The sequence below is a fragment of the Mauremys reevesii genome, linkage group 4 (genome assembly GCF_016161935.1).
Source record: "Mauremys reevesii isolate NIE-2019 linkage group 4, ASM1616193v1, whole genome shotgun sequence".
Lineage (NCBI taxonomy): Eukaryota > Metazoa > Chordata > Testudines > Geoemydidae > Mauremys > Mauremys reevesii.
This window is the reverse complement of record NC_052626.1, coordinates 66,304,129-66,325,492: the sequence shown is the minus strand read 5'-3', so window position 1 is coordinate 66,325,492 and position 21,364 is coordinate 66,304,129. Positions and strand designations below refer to the sequence as shown.

Genomic DNA, 21,364 nt, shown 5'->3' with positions numbered 1-21,364 from the left:
TCCTAATAACTGGTTTCGGCAGCATTTTGGCGGCAGGTCCTTCACCCAGAGTGAGTGAAGATCCCCCCACTGCCAAAGATCCGATAGGGAACCGCACGGTGAGTACAAGCCCCACGTGCCTGTCTCCCTCCTCCATCTGACCCCAACCCACTTCCTGCCCCTGACTGCTACCCTCAGAACCCGCAACCCATCAACCTCCCCCGCTCCCTGTCCCCTAACTGCCCCGACTCCATCCACCCCCCCCACGCCTACCCACCCCCCGCCCCCTGACTGCCCCCCCGAACCTCCGCCCCCTCCAACCGCTCCCTGCCCCTTATCCAACCCCTCCTCCCAGCCCCGGCCCGGCCCCCTTACCATGCTGCTCAAAGCAGCAGGAGCTGCAGAGCTGCCCAAAGCGCTGGCATGGCGCACTGGGGCTCTACGAGAGGAGGAGGAAGTGGGGGAGGGGCCGGGGGAGCCTCCCCAGCTGGGAGCTCAGGTGGGCCAGACAGGACGGTCCCGCGGGCCGGATGTGGCCCGCAGACCAGAGTTTGCCCACCCGCCAGCCCCTCTACAACCGCTTCTAAATTTAACAACCCGGTTCTTGCGAACCGGCTCCAGCGCACCACTGACTACATCCACCCTGATCGAACACTGTCAACACTGGTTCTCCACTTGTGAGGTAACTCTCCTCTTCATGTGTCATTATATAATGCCTGCATCTGTAACTTCCACTCCATGCATCTGAAGAAGTGAAGTTTTTTACCCACTAAAGCTTATGCCCAAATAAATCTGTTGGTTTTTAAGGTGCCGCCGGACTCCTTGTTTATTACTAGTGAATATATGCAAGAAAGAAAGCATCCCCAGATCCCAGCACGGATTTGCAGGACTAGCAGTTTTAAAAAACATCTTTTAGCCTGGATGCCGTTCTCCCAGAGTCACTTTTCATAATACTTATCAAAAGGCTGCTTTTTAATGTATGTGTCAGATTCAGAGCTACAGCCTAAGTGCACACAAGTCAGCAATGGGGAGAAGGTGCAAATATGGCATAAACTTCACCTTTACACCCTCTTAATCATGCTAACGTTCTATATAGCACCAGTTCCGTTCTGCCAAGTTAGAGCAGCCCTTAGGTTGCCCTAATTTTCTTTGACAGCAAAACAACCCCAGGAGATAAAAATGCAGCCAGAGATAAGCACGGTGCAGGAGCACCCTGTCTACGTCCCCAGGCCTCCAACAACACCCCTTTGCACTGCCACACCAGCTGCAAAGAAGGGGAGTGGTGTAAGACACTTTTACATTGGCTCTATGCTTCTGGAAGGCCACCTTTGCACTGATGGGTTCCCCCATGAGTCAGTTAACTGAAGTTGGGTCCAGTTTATACTGACAATGCAGCAAAAGTAATGACTCCACATACTAGAAGTTCTGGCCCATTATCTTTTGTGCAGCTAGCCAATGCAGATATGCAAAGAAACTCGTTTAAAAGAAATACTTGACAACGGAGTATGCCCATTAGAAGAATTAACTTCAAGGGCTCTAGAGTCCCAATTCAGGAAATAATTAAGCATGTGCTTAAATTTAAAGCACATGCTTAATTCTCATCAACTTCAGTAGGACATAAGAACCCTTCCTGATCAAGGATGCTTGATTAGGGTCTAAAAAGGGAAAAAAGTTGATTTTTTTTAAAAGAACAGATTTGTTAAGAAAGTAATGTTTTTGCCATCCTAAAACATACTTCATGAAAATGGTAATGCCTTCCTGCAGTAGGAATTAGACCTTTTATTAAACCGGCTCACTTTCCTGCTATACTGAGAGGGAGAAAAATCCACACTCTCTACAAAGCTCACTGCACAATATAAGTAAAATGGTTTCTATACTGACATCTAGTGAAGTTCTACAGTAACAAAAATAAACTCAACATTGAGCTAACACTAAACACTCAGATTTTCATATTCACAGTGATTTATTAACTAATTAGTCCTCACAACACCCTTGGAAAGTAGTTGCTACATATTTGTAGAATTTTGTGCTTTTTAGAATTAAACTATAATCCCCTTGCAAAGATATATTTGTATTTTGAATACTATTTTTTGTTAAATAAAAAAGAGTGTACATGTTGGCAGTGTCTCAGGCACTCTGATGGATACATTAAAATACCTAGAAAGATTAGATTGGGTAGATTAGATCTACTTACATTTAAACATGACTGGTAAAATTGCCAGTTTTCTCAGATATTGCCAGCAGGTGTTCTTATTAATTGGATCATTTGACTCAATTTTTTTTTAAAATGCAATTTATCTATTTATAGCAAAATAAAAGAGAAAAATAAATAGCACAAGGAAGACAGTGCCATACTTACAGTTTTGTATAATTAATATCAACAGTAGAGCCAAGCAGGGAGCAGATTCTCTCCACTCTGGCCATTATGCTGTTTCTTGAGCGGTAGAGGCCCAATACAGTAATCACAGCTAAGTCAATATGTCCATTAAAGTCAATGCAAGTTTTGACTGACTAAGGACTTTAGTCATAGGTAAGGCTGCAAGTTTGTCATGGAGGTAATTGATTTTGTGACTTTCCATGACTTCTGCAGCGGCTGCCGTGCCTGGCTCAGGGCAGCTCAGAAAGCCCCTGAGCCAGGCGCACCGGCCGCTGCTGGGGCAGTCTCGCCCCCCCTCCCTCCAGAGCAGAGTTTGGGCATGGGAGGAGGCGGGCTCTGGGTGGCACTAACCTGGGGGTCTCCCCGGAAGCGGCAACATCCCCCTCACTCAGCTGCTAGGTGGAGGCAAAACCAGGCAGCTCTGCAGACTGCCTCTGGCCAGAGTGCTGGCTTTGCAGCTCCAAATGGCCAGGAACAGAGGGGACAGGGCACCACACCCAGGAGGTGTGGGGGTCACACCAGGCTACTACCACTTCCCCACTGGAGGAGAGAATGCAAGTTCACCTTTCTCCTGCTCTTATCAGGCAGCTTCCTAGAGAGGTGAAACATGACATCACACCAGACCCCAGACTCTTCACCATTCTAAAAGCTAAGCTGTATCTTTGCACCTTATCAAAAAGATGCAGTTTACAACTGCCTAACACCACTCACAGTGGTACTGATTCAGCACTGACTCCAGGGGAAATACGGCACCTCCTGAATCACCAGTGAAGCTGTAAATGCCAAGTGTAGGGACAACTACTGAAAGAGTGACAGGTTCTCTTTTTCCCTCTCAATTGCCATTGTATTTCCAAAAGGTTTGGGTTCTGCTACTTCAGAATTCTGCAGAACTTTAGTCAACAGAAAAACCCAAATCAAAACCACAAAGAAACATAAAATTAAGGTCATCTCGACAGCTCACTCTTAAAACTGTTAGAGAGACGAGGTGGATGAGGTAATCTCTCTTCAGAAGAGTTCTGCGTAAGCTCAAACGCTTGCCTCTTTCACCAACAGAAGTTGGTCCAATAAAAGATATTACCTCACCCACCCTGTTTCTCTGAAATCCTGGGACCAACACGGCTACAACTCTTAAAACAATTCACAGTCTAGGGACTGATACATCAGCTCTACATTTAAAGTGCTTCTGTTCTTGAGTTTTGAGCTACTTTCTGGTATCTAATGCTGTTGTCACTTGTTTTGCAATAACAGTCTGCCAAGTAAGATGGGTCCAGGGCTGTGTTCCCTCTAGCTGCATGGTTGGACGGCCACACAGGAGCAATTCAAGTGCCGCCCAGTTGATTAGCAGTGTGAACACATCCGGCAGCAGGTGTTCAGGTGCCCCTTCCCCCGTTGCTTGTAGCCAGGTTGCTCCGTCCTGCTGCTGCTCTCAGGACCCTCCTGCTGGTTGTGCAAAGCGGGGGATACTGATGTCAGTGTGTGCCCATCTCTTCACCCCTGTGCCTCATCTCCACACACCAGGGGTAGGGGACAGCCTGGCTCAGGAATTGGAGCTGCAGCATCTGAGGTCTGATCAGTGCGCGAGTGCCTTTCTTAAAGAGACAGTGCATGGTTTCTGAGACTTCCCCAGCAGCCAGCTCTGTCTCTCTGACACATACTTCCTCTCTCCCCCATGCTCATGTACCCCAACTCCACATAGCCGGGGAGGAGAGACGGGGCTCAGGACAGAGCAAGAGAGTTTTCAGTGAGTTCACCCAGTTTGAGAGTGGAAATACCTGAAATCTCCAGCAGCCAGCGCACGCAGTCTCCGGGTCTCTCTCTCTCACACAGTCTCTGGGTTGGGGTCACACACACACACACACACACACACTCTCACATTCACCTCCCAACACATATTGGTATAATTGTTGTTGTTACTTCTTGGTACTTCCTGCAATGCACTTATATTATTTGTACATTTATTCTCTCAACGTGTGTTATTTTACGGTTTTGACTGGTCTATGCATTTCATAATGTTTATTTCTCTTACACTTACATTTAATTCTTTGAGTAGTGAGTTCTAAAATGCCTAACCTGTCCTGGCTGGAGTAATTATCCCTATGGTAACTTTAAAATATATTAGGCTTTTTTGTTTCTGCTGGTGGCTCACATCCGCACATACTGCGGTGCACATGACAAAATTTATTCCGCACATGGATGGGAAAAATTAGAGGGAACATTGGTCCAGGGCCCTGCTTCAGGCTACCAAGCAAGACGAATAGTGGAGATACAGTGTGTGAAAGGCTGCTAAGCATCATAAGTGCTTGAAAAAGACCAAGGGAAACACTGCTTAATATTATATGATGCTTTGGCAAAAATGTGTTTTGAGATAAATTATATGCTACAGGTTCATTTCAACTGCAATGGAAAAAGACTACTCATTAATTATGGAAGCGTAGTAGAACTCAAAGCAACCAACTAGAATTGTTGGTATTGCAGAAAATTTAACCACCTCAAAACTAACAGCATTATGTATGCTGAAGTTATTTCCAGCTAGCATGATATCCAACTCAATTTCTACACAGTAATTTGATATGAACTTATTTTTGATAAAGAAAAAATAAAGCAAAATAATACAGGAAAGATGTTTTTGTGTTTAAGCACAAGGCTGGGAGACCTGTTTCTATTCCCAGCTTTGTCAAAGAAGAGCTTGGTGACCTTGGGCAAGTCACTTGAGGCCCAATCTTTAAAAGCGCGCACTCATTTTATGTAAGTGCACAAGCAAATTCCATGCTGTGTGTCTGTGCATCAAGGCATTTTATGTATAAGTCAGGTATGAGCAGCAATGTCCACATACTTGCGTGTGCATATGTCTGAAGAGGCAGACCTTTGATGCTGAAGACTATTATCTAGGATCTTTGGTCACATTCAGAAAAATTACGCTAGTGCAGCACTAAAAGGTTGAAATTTTATAACCACAAAAGCCAGATAATTCAAAGTTAAGGCTCACATGGCAACCTTAACTCTACCCCACTGAGCATATGTATTATGATCAAGGTGTCTTGGTATTATTACACAACTAGGGTTACCACGTCCTGGTTTAACAAGATTGTTGTCCAGGAGGCTTATGTCTATTTTAGGTATTTATAAGGGGCATATAGGCTTGTCATTTATGTATCAACTTTTTACCACAGTTTCACTAGGGTGGTTCTGGTCTAGTTCTTCCTCTCCCCATCTACATTCTATTGGTGTCAGATCGCCATGCTTGTAAGACAAATCCTCCTACTGCATTAACTACAAGTAGTCAAGCTTGGTGTAAGGAGATAACACAGGGTCAGGGAGGGAGCAAACTACTCCCTCCAGATTGCCCTGTTGGAAGGTCTCCCACTGTGATGCAGAGTAAAGTTGTAATCCTGAAGTGTAGCACCAGGGTAGTCCCCTTATCCTGAACAGGATTTGTTTTACCTCTTGTTTGTTTGTTTTTCCAGTGCAACCACCATTGTCGCTGAGCTAAGGAGAAGCCAGATCAGAGTAAGGGCTTTCACTCCACAATAGCGTATTGGGAGGAGTTGCAGTAGAGCTCCTGACCTTTACAGGGGCAATAACCAGTGGAATCACATAGACCTGGCCCCAGAACTCCCTCCTGTGGCACACAGATGATGTTGATCTCTACAGAGTCAAAAATCTTACCATCTCCACCACAACTGAGAGGAGGGGCAACAGCAGTGGTGAACTGGAGCCAGTTCCCACAGGTTCTCAAGAACCGGTTGCTAAAAATTAGACCTCCATGGAGAACCGGTTGTTAAAGGGCCAGGGAGTGGGCAAAGAACAACGGTCCACGGGCCGGACCATCCTGTTGCTCCCAGGATTCCCAGCTGGGGAGGCTCAGGCTCCCCCGGTCCTTCCCCCCAGCTGCAGCGTGGCCAGCTGCCGGCATCAGCTGGGCAGCTCAGCTGAGCTCCTGAGTCGTCCTGCTGCTTTGAGCTGCCGGCAAGGTAAGGGGGGGAGGGGACTGCAAGCTCTAGGGCTGCCGAGGGGGCAATTTGCCCCAGGCCTTGCAGGGGCCCCCGTCCCCATGAGTATATCTCCCCCTGCACCTCCCCCACTACCCCCCTTAAATCAGAACTTTTTATAGGGAACCGGTTGTTAAGATTTTGGCAGCTCATCACTGGGCAACAGTATTAGTCCCTTTCTGAATTGGGAGAAAATTATGCACAATCTCAGCTGATCCATAATCCAGTGCATGGTATCATAAATTCAGCAAGAAAGCATCCAGCAAAGAGAGAGGGAGTGGCCCATTTAAGCCCAGGAACGCCAAGGAAAGTGAAAGAATGATTCCTGCTGCTGCCATAACCTATGAGAAAGTCCAGGAGTTCAACGTTAGTAGCTGGGCTCCAAACTCTGTAATGGGAGAGAGAAAATAAACAGACTTCCCCATCCAGACAATCCTTTTGGACTGGACCGGATCATTTGGAAGAGCTAATGCTTGAACACCTGGTATTACTAACATATGGAGTATGAAAAACTCCCTTCATTCCTCTGTCACGTTGCAGGTCAGATATTACTAACTTGGATGATTCAGAACTGTGAACTAAAATGAGGTAATGGGATCCAAGATCCCTTTGCTAATAGAAGGAAAGCTATTATAACAGTACCATGTTCCCACCAATCAGGATCAAGGCTACTGTACTAAATATCAAACTACCTCAAATCCTCCACCAAATAGGCAATGCAATGCTTGAAAACAGAAGTATGTTTTAATTCAGTAAAATGCCTCTATTAAATACAGACAAATGGCTGACACAGCTTTGGGTTTTGTAATAACTCATACATTTGTGCCTCTCACAAGCCCTTTAAACCACCAAACAACAACATTTTAATGTGGTTGGGTTTTTTTTGTTTTTTTTTTTATGACTTACAGCCAAGCTCATTAATGAATTTAGTCTCTGAAAAATCAACTTACACCAAGAAATTAGTTGATGTTTGTCTTCATTAGACTTGAGAGTCAGGCCAACCTGACCTGCTTGAGAAAGAAAAAAAATGAACAGCATCAATCCCCTGCCACACGGTGTTAGTGCGATTAGCTTACTGAAAACCAATTAAAAACAAGAAGATGAGAAGACTTAATTATTCTTCAAAGTTCAGTGACAGACAATGCAATGACTCTGTTCCCTAGCTGACAAACTGAAGTTATTTTCCTATCCCCCAACTCCCCCCACCAAATAAGGAGTGTTCAGACAAAAATACACAGATCTTTTTAAACAACCTGCTATGAAATTAAGGGACAGACAGGCAGAGAAAAGCTCTTTCCAGAATCTCATTGTGCCTCAGGGAAAAAACAACATATAGTGGACTAATTCAAAGAGACCCTCCACTTCTCTCCCACTGCCTATTCATCAATACTAGTTTGCTGACAGAGCATCCTGGTAACAATATTTAGTGTACAGTAATTCTGCATATATAAAAAAATAGATTTAGTTAGGCAGTGAATAAAATAACTACTTTATATCAATGGATTGCTAAAAACATTTTTGAGTTATAATAGTTATTCAAGTTTTATTATATTATTTTTAATTTTAAGTAAACGATGTTGGTGAAGGGTGTTGGCCTACTTGAATTCCAGAAGGTGAGTCCAAACCTACATGGGACAAAAGGCTCATCTCCTCCACAGAACTCAGAAGAAAACTGATTGCATGGAATGAAAAAAAAAATGAAAAAGCAAAACTGGAGATGAAGTGTGTTGGGCTGACTTCGCTAAAGAATAAAGCTTGAGGACAAGCTGTAGTTGCATGATCTTCCTCCACTTCACCCCATCCACCTGCCTAAACTCTAGATAGATGCTTCTAAAGGTGAGAAAGACATTCAGACTTAGCCACACTGCTGAGACTTGCCCGCAAGAAGGTATGTTGTGATGGTAGCTTTTAAAATGTGGATATCTATCGATTAGGAACTGAACTGACACAAAACTTATAATGGCCTTCAGTCACTCTCTTGAGCTGTATCTGTACCAGTGACAGAGATGAAAGGTGCCATATCCTACTAATGAGTTATTTCAATCCCATAGGTTTATAATAACCCATTGACTTACTACCATAATTCATTGATTTCCTATGAACAAAATGCGTTGCTGAGACACAAAAATAGAGGGCCAGAGTCTCAGATGGTTTAAATCTACATAGCTTCATTGATTTCAATTCCCTTCCCTGCCAGCTAAATCCTAATGCCAAGCCTCTAAAGAGAAGTTTCTTGTGTAGTTTCATTATACACAAAATGTGTGCAAAGTGCATTTTCTAACACATTTGGAGGTCTTCAAAGGAAGAAAAAAAGGGCAGTTCACAGAAAGAAGGCAACAACTATCATAGTAGCTAGGAATATGCCTGCTGGCAGAAGAAAACCTGGAAACTTGCAAAACATTGTTGCTATCAATTGTATTTTACATTGTAATAAAATATTGACATTCCAAACTCCATGATTAGAAAACAAAATTGGTTTCATCCATGTATTGTTGATGCTGCTGAGTTACAGTTGAAGATTTGGTCTTAGCTTCATTTCACCTGCTGCACTTGTTTTACAGGAAGAACGCACATGAAACACACTTTCCAAAAAAAAAGTAAAAGTGACGCACAGATCATCGTACATTAAGTACATTTCTGGGAATATTTATTTTCCAGTAAGAGAAACAGGAACTTCCTGCTTCAAGGATATTGCCAGAATCTGTGTTGCACAAAAATCCAGACTAGAATTTACATACGACTATCTCAGGAAAAAACAGTAACCACTAGATACAAAACTTACAATAGTATCTGACAGGCAGTCCTTCTTACATTCTGATGATTCATTTCGGATAAGGAGAAACTCCCAGACCAGATTTCTGGTCCCTCCTGAGACGCATGCTGGATTATACCTGTTGAGATTCCCTCCGAGACCTTTTCCACTCAGCTTACCCAGAACACCTCATCCGGTTCTGAGAGAACACTTTATCCAATACTCTGGAATCCAAAAACTTGGTTTGAATCAGGACTTGTCACTGAGGTGTCTTTATTGACATTTCATAAAGCTACATGAGGTGACCATGCCCAAATACCAGGAGGTGGGTTAGGGTGCCCCACAATTCCAAAAGCACATAATACATGAGATTACAGATGCAGACTAAACACATATACATTACATAAACAAATCCTAAACTGTCCACAAGATACAAAACATGCTAGTAAACAAAGCTGCAGCTGCAAACTTATCACACATTACTCTTCTTACAATTTCTTTATCTACTAACTACAAGGTCACTTGTGAATTAATATTTTGTCCACTGTTAACCTCTGCTTCCTTACTTCTATTTTCTTTCACTGTTCATGCAAGGCCTACAATGCCCTGGCCCTGATCTAATCCCAAAAGGACTGGTCAACTTTGTGCTCCCATTTCATCCTTATCTGTCTCATCCTGACCCAAATCACTCAATGGAGATTACTTGAGCAATTTCTACCTGAAATAATAATTTACGCTCAAATAGTGCCTTCTATATGAAGATCTGAAAGTACTTTAAAAACATGTGAATTAACTCTGAAACCTCACTGTGAGGTACAGTAGCATTATCATCTCCATTTTACAGATGGGGAATTGAGACTCATTGAAATTAAATAACTTGTCCAAGTTCATAAAGGGATTCTGCTGCACACTGGGAATAGAATCCAGGAGCCCAACTCTTTCTGAACAGGATATTGGTAAAATGCCTATTAAGGTCAGTAGGGGTTACTTAAACCCTGCCTGGATGGGGACAGAGAGGGATAATGGGGCCTACCTGTGGTCTCTTGACTCCCATTCCTGTGCCTTAACCACAAGGTTGAATGCCAACAACAGGGACCCCAACAATAGGCTGAAGCCCTAAAAATGAATGGGACTAACCTGAATATAGGCACATTGCAGCATTGCCAACCCTAAGGGTTCAAAAATAATGAATCAGCCCCCAAAAATCATGTAGTTGCTTAAATTTTTAAAATATAGTAAATGTTTGGGTGTTTGTCTTTGCCTTTGGACAGTGGTTCTCAAACTTTTGTATTGGTGACCCCTTTCACACAGCAAGCCTCTGAGTGCAATCTCCCTTATAAATTAAAACCCTCTTTTTACATTTAACACTATTATAAACACTGGATGCGAAGCGGAGTTTAGGGGTGGATGCTGCCAGCTCGCAACCCCCCACCATGTAATAAACTCACAACCCCCAGTTTGAGAACCCTCGCCTTTGAATTTCTGAGCCTGTAGGGGACATTTTCCAGCTTTTTGCCACAACCATGAGGGCTAGAATTGTACTTTTGTAAAATGAAAGCTGAAATTCTCATGTAATCACTTGACTCCAGGAGCTGGGGCTTTAACAACAAGTATTGTGAGACTCACAATAAAGTCCTAAGAGTTGTCAATAGCACAATGACTCATTGGAACAGCCTACAAGTCATCTCTAATCAACTGCTAAATGCAACTCAATTGGTCAGAGGGGTTAGCTGATGGGCTCAAAGCACTGCCATTCTCCCGGGAGCTGAATGCACTCCTTCTGCACTTGTACTGCTGATCACTGCCTCCCCTATTGGTTGCCTGCATAGGAAAATGGCTTTTCTCTCTGGGGAGAAAATGGCTTTTCTCTCTGGGGAGAAGATGACAGAACACACGTGACAGATGAGGAGAAACATTGCTTAATGCACTGTTGGAAGGCACTCAGATACAGTGGTGATGTACATGGTATAAAAACCTATATAGAATAGAATGGGGCATTTGGAATCAAAGCTGGATCTCTCGCAGCACAGTGCAGTAACTAAATGGCCAACAGGACAGCTGTGAAAAGACGTTCCTATGTCTCCTGTTTCGATGGTCCAAAATTTGATCTTCAGAGAAGGGATGTCATGGCTTGGATGGCTACAGTACCTGTCTATTAAAAATTATTCGGGTTCAAATTCCTGTCCTTACAGAAGTTTCCTGGAATTTAACAGAGAAGAATAATTTTTTTCTATAAAGTTTTTGAAGGATTCAACGGAATTCTATAGCAGGAATAAGTTTCACTATTAAATTGAATAAATTGGTTGGAATAAAAATTATATAGAAAGGATCTCATTTTCTATTAAAGTCCATATGGTTTTTAGAGTAATTTCTATATAAAGCTATTGTTTTGCTCCATTAAATTATATAGGACTTCTGCATAAAGATATTTATTTTTCTATAAACAATTTTGCTTTGCATCTAATCTTCCCAGAAGTGGGAATAATTAGGCAACCTAACAGGAGTTCAATTTAAATACTATCTGGGTTTTTATTGCAAAAATTTCTTGTGTGTCAATGGAAGTTTTCTTTTCTGAAGGCCAAATCCTCAAGTCCTTACTCAGGCATCACTCCCATTGGTTTCAGTAGTAGTTTGCAGGATTATGGACCTCAACATATGGCCCATGGTAAATAAACAAATTGGAATGTTCAGTGTACTGACATAATGTGAGTAATCTAGTTATCTGGCTCCTGGGTAATTTAAATGGCTCAGCTCACTCTAAAACATGTTTTTGCTGAGGAAAAGGATGGGCTTTTACCACTCTCTGAAACCCAAAGAAGTTACTCTAAATAGCTATAACATCTGTTGTTGGGACATTGTCAGTTCAATGGCTGTTACACACTGACATTACTGTTCAGAGCATCATTTTAGCTAGCATGGCAATACTTTATCAAATGCAAAAATGTCACACACTAACCTTCTTCCCAACTCCTGGTATTGGACAACAAGCTAGAAAGGTATTAATGACTTAGGAATGTCTTTAATGGGGTCTTCTGTTCATTAAACCACAACAGTGAGAAAAGAAAGTGGTGCTTAGTTGCATTATTCTTGGAACAAGGCCAGCTGCTCTACTGCAGGCTCCTCTCAAATACTGTTGTGGAGTGAAGGCCCTCACTCTGATCTGGCTGTCAGTTAGCTCAGCAACAGTGGTGGTCACACTGAAGACAAAAACCCAGGTAGACAAATCCTATTCAGGGTAAGGGGATTACCCTGGTGCTACAGTTTAGGATTAAAAATTTACTGTGCATCACAGAGGGAGACCCTCCAATAAAGGTGCCCATGCCTAACCAAAGGCTGCATTAGAAAATTGCCAAGAGAACAAGTTACAATACCAATTGTCACAAAATGGAGAAGATTGTAGCTGTTTCATTGTGAATACAATCAGAAGTGGAACCAACTGAGACTACAGCTCTTAGTATGCAATGCTCCCATTCACAGTATCCTGGCCATATGCACTTCCATGTTGAGATAAAGGTGGGAAGAAATGAGCTCCTGGATTCTACTCCCTGCTCTGCCACAAAGTCCCTATACGAATGCAGCCAAGTTACTTGTTCATAAGCCGAATTTTTTTAGTAAAAAAGGGAAGCACCAGAGAAGGGGGTCGGCTTATGAATGGTTATAGAGAGGAGAGGTGGGACACAGCCCCTCCCCTCAACAGAGGGAGCAAGGAGAGCCAGCACAGCCAGCAGAGCCAGCAGGGAAGAGGCAGGGCCAGAGTCTCTCCACTTCTGGCCACGCTGCTCTCCCCCTAGCCTCCGAAGCAGCTGCAGCTCCAGGGCTGGCAGGCTGCAGCCGTGCCACTCGGCCCGCCAGAGCACACTGCGGCCACGCCACCCATCCCGGCACGCTCCAGCCAGGCCAGAGACATCCTCCCCTGGCCCTCCCCAGATAAGGTGGGAAGGGATGGGGAAAGGGGGGGGTCCCAGGCTAGGGATGGGGTCATGTGGGGAGTGGTCACAGGGGTTATTCCCCTGACCCCCAGCTTCTCCCCCCCAAAAAATGTCCCCACCAATTGCTGTCCCCCAATGCAGGCACAGCTGTAAGGCTGTCCTTCAAGAACCCCTTGCAAAACCTGATACAGGAGGCATGTTGGAGGTGGGACTGTACCATGCAGGCTTCAGAGACTCTGGGCAGTGCTGCCCAGAGGAGGTGGTGTTTGACCCAGGGTCATCTAAGTTATAAGGGCTTTTCCAGGGCCTAGAGCAGCCAAGGATCGGAATGGAACCAAGGCGCTGTATAGCTACATTAAACCCACCAAGTTCTGTTCTTCACCTCTTAAAATAATCCAATGATTTTTACAAAAAGTGCCATGGAATCTTTAATGATTACAAAGCTCATTTCTACATCTCATTGGAAAGTCAGCAGCAGAATGACTCTGTGCACTGCTATGACACTCTCTGCCTCAAAGTAGCACCCTGGAACCACCATATTCACCATGGTGATACGAGTATGGTAAGTATATATTGTGAGGTATCGTTTTAAAAGTCTTGATCTGTTGAATATTAATATCCTGTTGCATTGTATATACTATCATTGTATGTGAAGTTATGAAGCATTACTGTTTGTGTTACAGAAATAAGTTGTGAGGTTGGGAACACCCACAACCATCCTTTCAGTTACAAGGGAGTAGGCATCAATAGTCAGACAGTGTTAATGGCTCATCAACACCCATCAAGAAAAGAATCCACTATCCTAGAGACTTCTCAGAGAGTAACTCACATCACAGCAAAGATCTTTCCAGCAAGCTGAAAGGAAATACGAGAGAGACAGTGACATCACCACTTGGCCACTCCCCACCCCCAACACACCACCTGGAGGACAAAGACTTTGAACTGCAGAAGAGTGGTCCCAGTCTGTGTATTGAGGATTTGTAATCTGCTTGTACCATCTGTTGGGGTGAAACTCTGCTTGATTCAAGTCCTGCTTAGTTTGTAGAACTTCGACTGTGAATTTATTTTTGTTTCTTAAGTAGCCAACTCTAATCTCTATGCCTACTACTTATAATCACTTAAAATCTATCTTTCTGTAGTTAATAAACCTGTTTTATATTTTACCTAAAATAGTGTGTTTTGGTTGAAGTGCTTGGGAAATCTCAACTCAGTTTACAAAGGCTAGTGTGAGTCCATTGCACATTGAGGGAGTGGCAAACTACTTAATTAACTTACGCTGGCCAGGCTTTTGACCAGTGCAAGACAATACAATTCTGGGGAGCAAAGCTGGGGGGAACTGGCTGGAGCCTCACTATTGATGGTTCATGAGTGGCTGGAAGATCATTCATGTAACACAGTTGGGTGTGTCCCTGCTCATGGATGTCTGTGTAAGTGCAATGCCTACCAGAGGTTTGTAGCTTGACATCAGCACCACAGTGTGAGAGGCAGCCCAGGCTGGTGGGTTTGAAGGGCTCAGCAGTCACACAGTCCAGGTTGTACACCGGGGACAGCCACACACTGGGGCATTGATTCAGTAATGATTCAGAAATGAGAGTACCACTCAGTGAACCACCAGCAGCACTTGCTGCAGTACTCAGTGAAAGGTTCCATATCTAATATACTTACTTCCCCCAGTTATGGGTTTTCAGTTACATTACAAGAAAGATTCTTTTCCCCCATCCCTTTAGTACAAGTTTCATATATGCGGGAAGATTGGGAGGGGAAGAAGAGTCCTCTACCTCCCTCGGGGACCCTAGAGCAACCCTCAGTCGGTATGTCTAAACTGGGAAAATATGTGACATTTTAAAATGTGTGAACTAATACATGTTGATTAACACAAAATTTTAAATACCACTTATAACATAAGAGAGATATGGTTTAACGCTTTAAAAAAGTGTGTTAGCTGGTCTTGGTCAACCCTAGGCTCCTCTTACCCCACCTCACTGCCATCTTGGGTTGACCAGGACCATTTAACACCATTTTTTAAGGAGTAACACCCTGTCTACCCTAGCACTAAGTGGTATTTAAAAACATGTTGGTTAAAACATGTTAGCTAGCAACTTTTAAAACATCACCTATTTTTTCTGGTCTAAACAGGGCCATTGTAACCACCATCCTTCTGGCAAAATCACCCTCCTTCACTGTAACTCATCATTGCTCCTCTTTAAATCGGTCAGAGGGGCTTCTGCTAAGCCATGCAAGATGTAGCAGCACTCATCTTAATTTTGCTCTCCAACCTGCCACCCAGGAAAAGTTGTAACATTTCGTTATCATCATTATTTGTTTTGTGGCGTGTCTCCCATGGATGAGGGCCATACTATGTTAGGCACGCTACAAATACCAAATCATACTATTTTCCCAGTCCTCACTATTTTTTAGTGCTCTCTAGATTTGAAAAAACCAACAAACCACTTAACTTACCTTGCTGTGGAGTTTTTGAGCATCATAACGGATTTGAGTGAACTCACGGAGACCAAAGGAGCCACCAATAATCAGGAGCTGAAACATTAAAGAAAAAGCACTCTCTAAAAAGACAGCACAGTACAACACACACTGGACTGCAACAAGAGAACACTGACCTGCACCCACTGCAAGTGTCAGGAGGCCTCAGATTCTTCCCAAGGCAGGAAAAAAAAAGACAGGAGGTGCATCACCAGATAAGCAGGGGGCATCAGAGCTTCCATCCTTGATAGTCTGTCTGTGGATCTCACCAAGTTTCTAATTTATGCAGAAAGGACTGTAGGGGGACTCAGATTTTCTTAGTGCCCGTTCCCTCCCCATCTTTCACCCTTACAATCTTCATATATAAATTGTTTTTCAAATGGCTCCTTGATTTGTCAGCAGCAGAGGACACTGCTACTGGATTTGTTCTCACTATTTTCATAGCAATAACAGGGAAGTAACGATGCCCAGTAGGCTTATTCTCATGCCTGGGCATAAAAGGACCCAATTAAGTTTCTGGAACAAACAAGCAAGATTGGAATAATGGCCCTACTGTCCTTTATGATGTCGCTGAAGAAATCAGACCCACTGCACCTGTATCTTCATTATTGCCCCATTTATTTTGTTGGAGCTCTCTCCACACCACTGAAGCTTATGAAAAGGAATAATAAAGGAAGAAATAGGCAAGGCAGTCTCATGTCAGCATGAAGAAAATCATGAAATGATTTGTTCTTACGACAGGCAGAGACACGTCACAAAGCCTAAACATCTATTTTAACCTTTAGAGAGCCCTGCCATGCTCAGACAAACCTAAAGATCAAGTACACCATTAAGGGCTGGCTAAGTAATCTAGTTGCCACATGGAAGATCAGAGTTCTGACTCTTGCTCTGGCCTGACACGCTCCTTCTGCTGTTCTCTGGCAAGGCCCATTGGCTGACATACAGAATGGGAGAGCAACAGGCTTCAAAGAGAGGCACGTCTGAGGAAGGCAATGGGAGGGGGATGTTCTGAGGACCCCAGAAGAAAAAACTATCCTGTATCTTCTCTCTCTCTCCTCACTGCTAGTTAACTCCTTTTCTGCAGGCTGCTGCAATTCACATGGTAGCAGTTCTCCATACAATGCTAGCTGTTCAAATGAAATGCATCAGGCTCATAACACAGCACAACAAAATGCCGAGTTTCATACTTGTTAAATCATGCTGCACAGACATGGTTAAAATGTGTGCCCTTCCTAACTAGCACATTACCCGACAGATTACTTCAGTGATGCAGTATTTGTTCTGTTTGTTTGTTTTTTTTAAATGACTTTTCTTCTCTGTTTATTCCTCCTGAAAGGTGCTGGCCAAATTGATTTTCCACTGGAAGAGGTTGGGCTGCCCCACAACAGAAACAGCAATAGGTATAACCTCCCCTCAGAAGCTGGAAGGTGACAGATTGGTAGCACTGGAAACTGAACCCTTCTAGATAGCCATAGAAATGGGCACCCCATGGCAAGTGGCAATGAATTCTAGGAGGAGTTAAGTCTCCACAGTCTCATTCTGTCTTGATCTTTGGATGTACATGACAATTAGAGTCAAATGTAGCAGTGGCTTTTGGGATATGGACTCCTTCCTGATAGGAACTGGACCCAGAACTACGACTCATTTCACAAAGCCAAAGAACCATCAAGTGGTAGCAAATAACTTTCAGTAGCTAACAACCTGGACCATCAAGAACCAAACTGGGCCAGATTTCTGACTCCACCATTCAAGGAAGTGATGATATTGTCATAGATGCTGGATCAACAAAAACACATACTGCAGAAAGCAGGGATTTATATGGGAAAAGCTTCTGCTCACTAACAAATATTTTGGTAATAAGATATAAGAAGAAAAAAACAAAAAAAATAAAAAACCCAACATGCTGATTAAAAGTGGTTTTAAGATTTGCCTAAATATGGCATGGGTGATTAACAAGAAGAATCAATGTATTCGCTGACTAAAGTTCGATTGCATGAAGCACTGAGCATCTCACAGGATCAGGCAATAACTCTAACCAAATGTGGTTTGAGTCACAGCATTTATTCTCATTAAAACAAAAATCTCCTTTGAAACTGGTCTTCTTTCATAGCTAATGACTAGTGTGTTAATTAACAGCCCAATGATTTACCTCACATTCTTAAAGCTCTAATGAACAGACCGCAAGATTGGTTTCAAGAAGTTTATTGCTATCACACACAATAGTTTACCAGCTGGAATCATGCTAACATACAGTATGAAAAATGCAGGGCCGAAGTAGGTGCACTAGAAAAGTATCTGGTACCCAGTTGTCAAACATCAATAATTAGTCTTGTTAGATCCATTAAGCATTAGTTTGCTCAGCAATGAACACTCATAAAATTATGCTATACAACCTGTGTCTTATTCACATTAACGAAGACTTACAGCTAGCCTGTTCCTCATAAGCCAAGCCCTACTAAATTGAGAATGGTCAATACACTGCGGTTTGTGAAGCCACTCTTTAACCAAAAGGAAATGACAACACACACTCTTACTTGCTGCATCTAAAACACTGTATATAATATGATTTAATAATCACCCTTTTGTCTGTGCCATAACTATGGAAAAACACTCACAATTTCATGAAACAATAGTCATACCACGCTGTATATGTTCTGTCTTGTCTTATCCTGTACTGATTTTGACCTGTTAATTGTTTGGCAGAGACCATTTACTATATACTACCCAGTACACTTTCAGCTATATACAGTACATGATAGATAAAAATGCTACATACACAAACAGACATATAAAAGGGGGCTGGTGATTAGATTATCTGTTTTTCTTGAAATTAAATATCTGAACTGTACTACCTAATTTAGATTGTAACACCAAGATGCTGTCTTCCTCCAAATACAGTACAGCACTGAGCACTACAGTATTAAACACATAAAATATAATCATCATCATAGGCCTAACTTGAGGCTCTAAGCAAAATAGATTGGTGGTTTCAGACTTGTACATATTACTTGTTTGTTCAGATCACAAAACCACCACCAGCCTCTGCAGTGGAGAGAGGCGCCATGACTCAGCCGGTGTGACTAATTTACTCTGTTCCTTAGACTACAGCTCCAAACCTTTACCTGCCCTAATTTTACTGACATCACCATTATATTATGAAATCTAAAGAATGTTTAAATTCTGTTTTACTTTTTGCCCTTCACATAGTTTGGGCAGTGAAACCAGACGGGTTGGTTCCATTTTCTGATTTCCAAATCAGAAATAGTCACCTTCCCTAACAAGGACCATTGGGTGTGCCATAATATAAATATTTCCTACCACCACCACTAATAAATAACAATAATTCTTACTGTTGGAAAGCTTAAAGAACTCAATAGAACAAGGGACATGTATTTACCTATGTCAGCTATTTTGCTTATCTTGTTTGGCTCCCCAAGTATATGCAGCTCTGTTCCCATGTAAGTTTCCAAAATATATAGTACAAAGGGTCAACAGATGTATCTTGTTTCCCCCTTAAAATGATATATGTATCTTGTATATCCAATTAGCCCCTAATAAATATATTACAGGTTGTATAGGTCAGCCAAATGATGTGGAAGGATGTAGATTAAGTTGTTTGTTACTGGTTATAAAAAGGGGCCCATTTGGCCGTGTAAGGTGTGTCTCTCTTCTGGCACTAGCCGATGAGAGCACCCGCTCAGCTGACCAATCAATAAAGGGAGTGGTACCCGTCTTCCTGTCCTCCGTGCCTCCTTGGTGTAATTAGGTAAGCTCCGGGGGGAAACGAGCCCTTTTGGCTAACAAATGGCGACCCAGATGGGACTTCTCTCCCTGTAGGGGGCGCTGACCGGCAGTCGAGGACGACTCTGGAGAGTGGCCACCTCGGGCTGTTGGTTTGCTCGAGCTCCGGGTCGCCACAATCGGCTGGGACGGCTGCGCCCCCTCTATAGAGAACTCCAAACGACACGGAGGCAAGACGGTACCAGAAGAGGGGGAAATCCAACTGCCGGACGCGGCCACTCCGGGCGGTAAGTGCGTTTACCTCCTGGGTTTGAGGGATAACGCCCCCCGAAGTGTGGGTTGGACCCTTTAGGTGATTCATGTAAGGGAAGGTATCGTAAGTGGATGAATGTTTTGTGGTCATAGTGACTAAGGCCAGCAACGGCTAATGAATAATTCCATTAACGCCACTAGTCCGTGGGCCGTGCTGAACAATTACTGGGACTTAGAACAGCCCGAGGGCCTGCTTTTATTCCTGGTAGGGGTATTTTTGTTTTTCATTATATTGGTATGCTGGAAGCCAAAACTGTGATAACCGGGTCTAGGAGTGTGTGAACCCATCTTCTCTCCCCCCCCTTCCTTTCCGTGTGGGCTACTGACAGTCTGATCATCTCACTGGCCGCAATCAGAGTAAGCGGCGCCGTCTCTCAGAGACTAGCCGACGCTCTTTGCTGAAGGGAGGTGTAGGAGAGTTGTGGTCATCCTCGTTGGTCTCTCCTGTGTGAGTGCCCTGTAGGGAGAGATCCTTAGTTTATGAGCCGCTAGCCCGGACAGGGCACCCTCTCTGCGTGTGTAAGTAGAAAATGGGTAAGGGACAGTCTAAACATTCCACCTCACCCCCTAAGGGTACCCCAGCATATTATATGTACGTACATTCTGGTCCTAAAACCTGCAGGTATTTAGAGAATTGGAATCTTCACACGCGTGAAGATCCATCTAAACAATGCCCATTAGAAGGTACCTTCAATCTAGATAAGATCATATATCTCAGAGGAGCTTTTAATCACCAAAGAAAAGCCTCTGACACAGTGTGAGCAATTTGTCTAGGAATGGGTTAATTTGAAATTCAGCTTGGCAGAGAGATAAAGAGAAAGTTGCTTTATGCTCAAGGTCAAGAATCAGTGCAAACTATGCTAAGTACAAAGAAGAACTGCTTTTAGCCCCAGCTGGCTGTGGAAAAATAGAGACAGGCAAACCAAAGGCAATACAAGTTACAGAATTGAAATTGCATTTGCAAAGCTTAACTGTTCAGTGAGATCCAACAGTCTTTGCAACCCCGGAGCTGGTGTGGTTTGGTGACACTGGAGAAGACATAGGCAGCTGACCTGGACTGGAATCTCTGAAAGAGACACCGCAGGGGATTCCAGGGTGTAAAAGAACAGCCCTCCCAGAGTAGAAGCATGTTGGAAATTCTGGGCAAGCTGTATACAGGATAATCTCCCGTCCACCTATTCCCCTTCTCTGAATGTTATATACAGACGTGAACAGTCTGGACATGTGTGAGTATTAAAGTGGCTTAAGGCTTGGGGCATTTATATTTTTTTGAGAGATGTGGGAGAGTTCCCAACACTCTCCATTGTTGTTTTATTATTTTTAATGACGCTTTAAAATTTGGTTATATGGTGTGTTTTATCCTCCCCCAACGTCCTGCAGTAGATAAATTGGTAAAAAATTTGTCACAGTTTGGTGAGCACTTGAGACTGGGGGAGCCCTGTAAAATTTATATTATTTATCTGTTTTGCCCTTGTTATTTTATGTTTCTTTTGTTTGGTACTGTTGGTGTTGTATGTTGAGGATTGCATGATTAAAGGTGAGCCCACTCTCAACTGCAGTAAGTCTGAGAACTGGAGAGGGGTTTAGCATTCCTCTCTCCACCCTGGTTGACCGGGAAGGGTGGCAGGTGGATCTACCCGCAGTTGTAGCAGGACTGGGCAATAGAGTAGTTGGAGAAAAGGGAGGACTCGGGTAGTCTTGTGAGTGAAAATGTTTTAGGGAAAAGACCAACTAGCCCCCACCCTTCTGAAAAGCCCACCCTCCTAGTTAAAACTGGTAGTGGAACAAGTTGGTGCCATGGAAG

At 43.3% G+C, this 21,364-nt stretch overlaps 1 protein-coding gene across 2 annotated transcripts in view; it reads right to left on the bottom strand.

Annotated features, from left to right (window-relative positions):
* The window catches only part of LOC120405129 (cytochrome c oxidase assembly protein COX16 homolog, mitochondrial), a 73,592-nt gene that overhangs the window by 30,256 nt on the left and 21,972 nt on the right, over positions 1-21,364 (bottom strand). For both annotated transcript variants that reach the window (XM_039538425.1, XM_039538424.1), the window contains exon 2: positions 15,487-15,564. In XM_039538425.1, the coding sequence (XP_039394359.1) occupies positions 15,487-15,564 (78 nt within the window). The remainder of the gene's footprint in view (positions 1-15,486; positions 15,565-21,364) is intronic.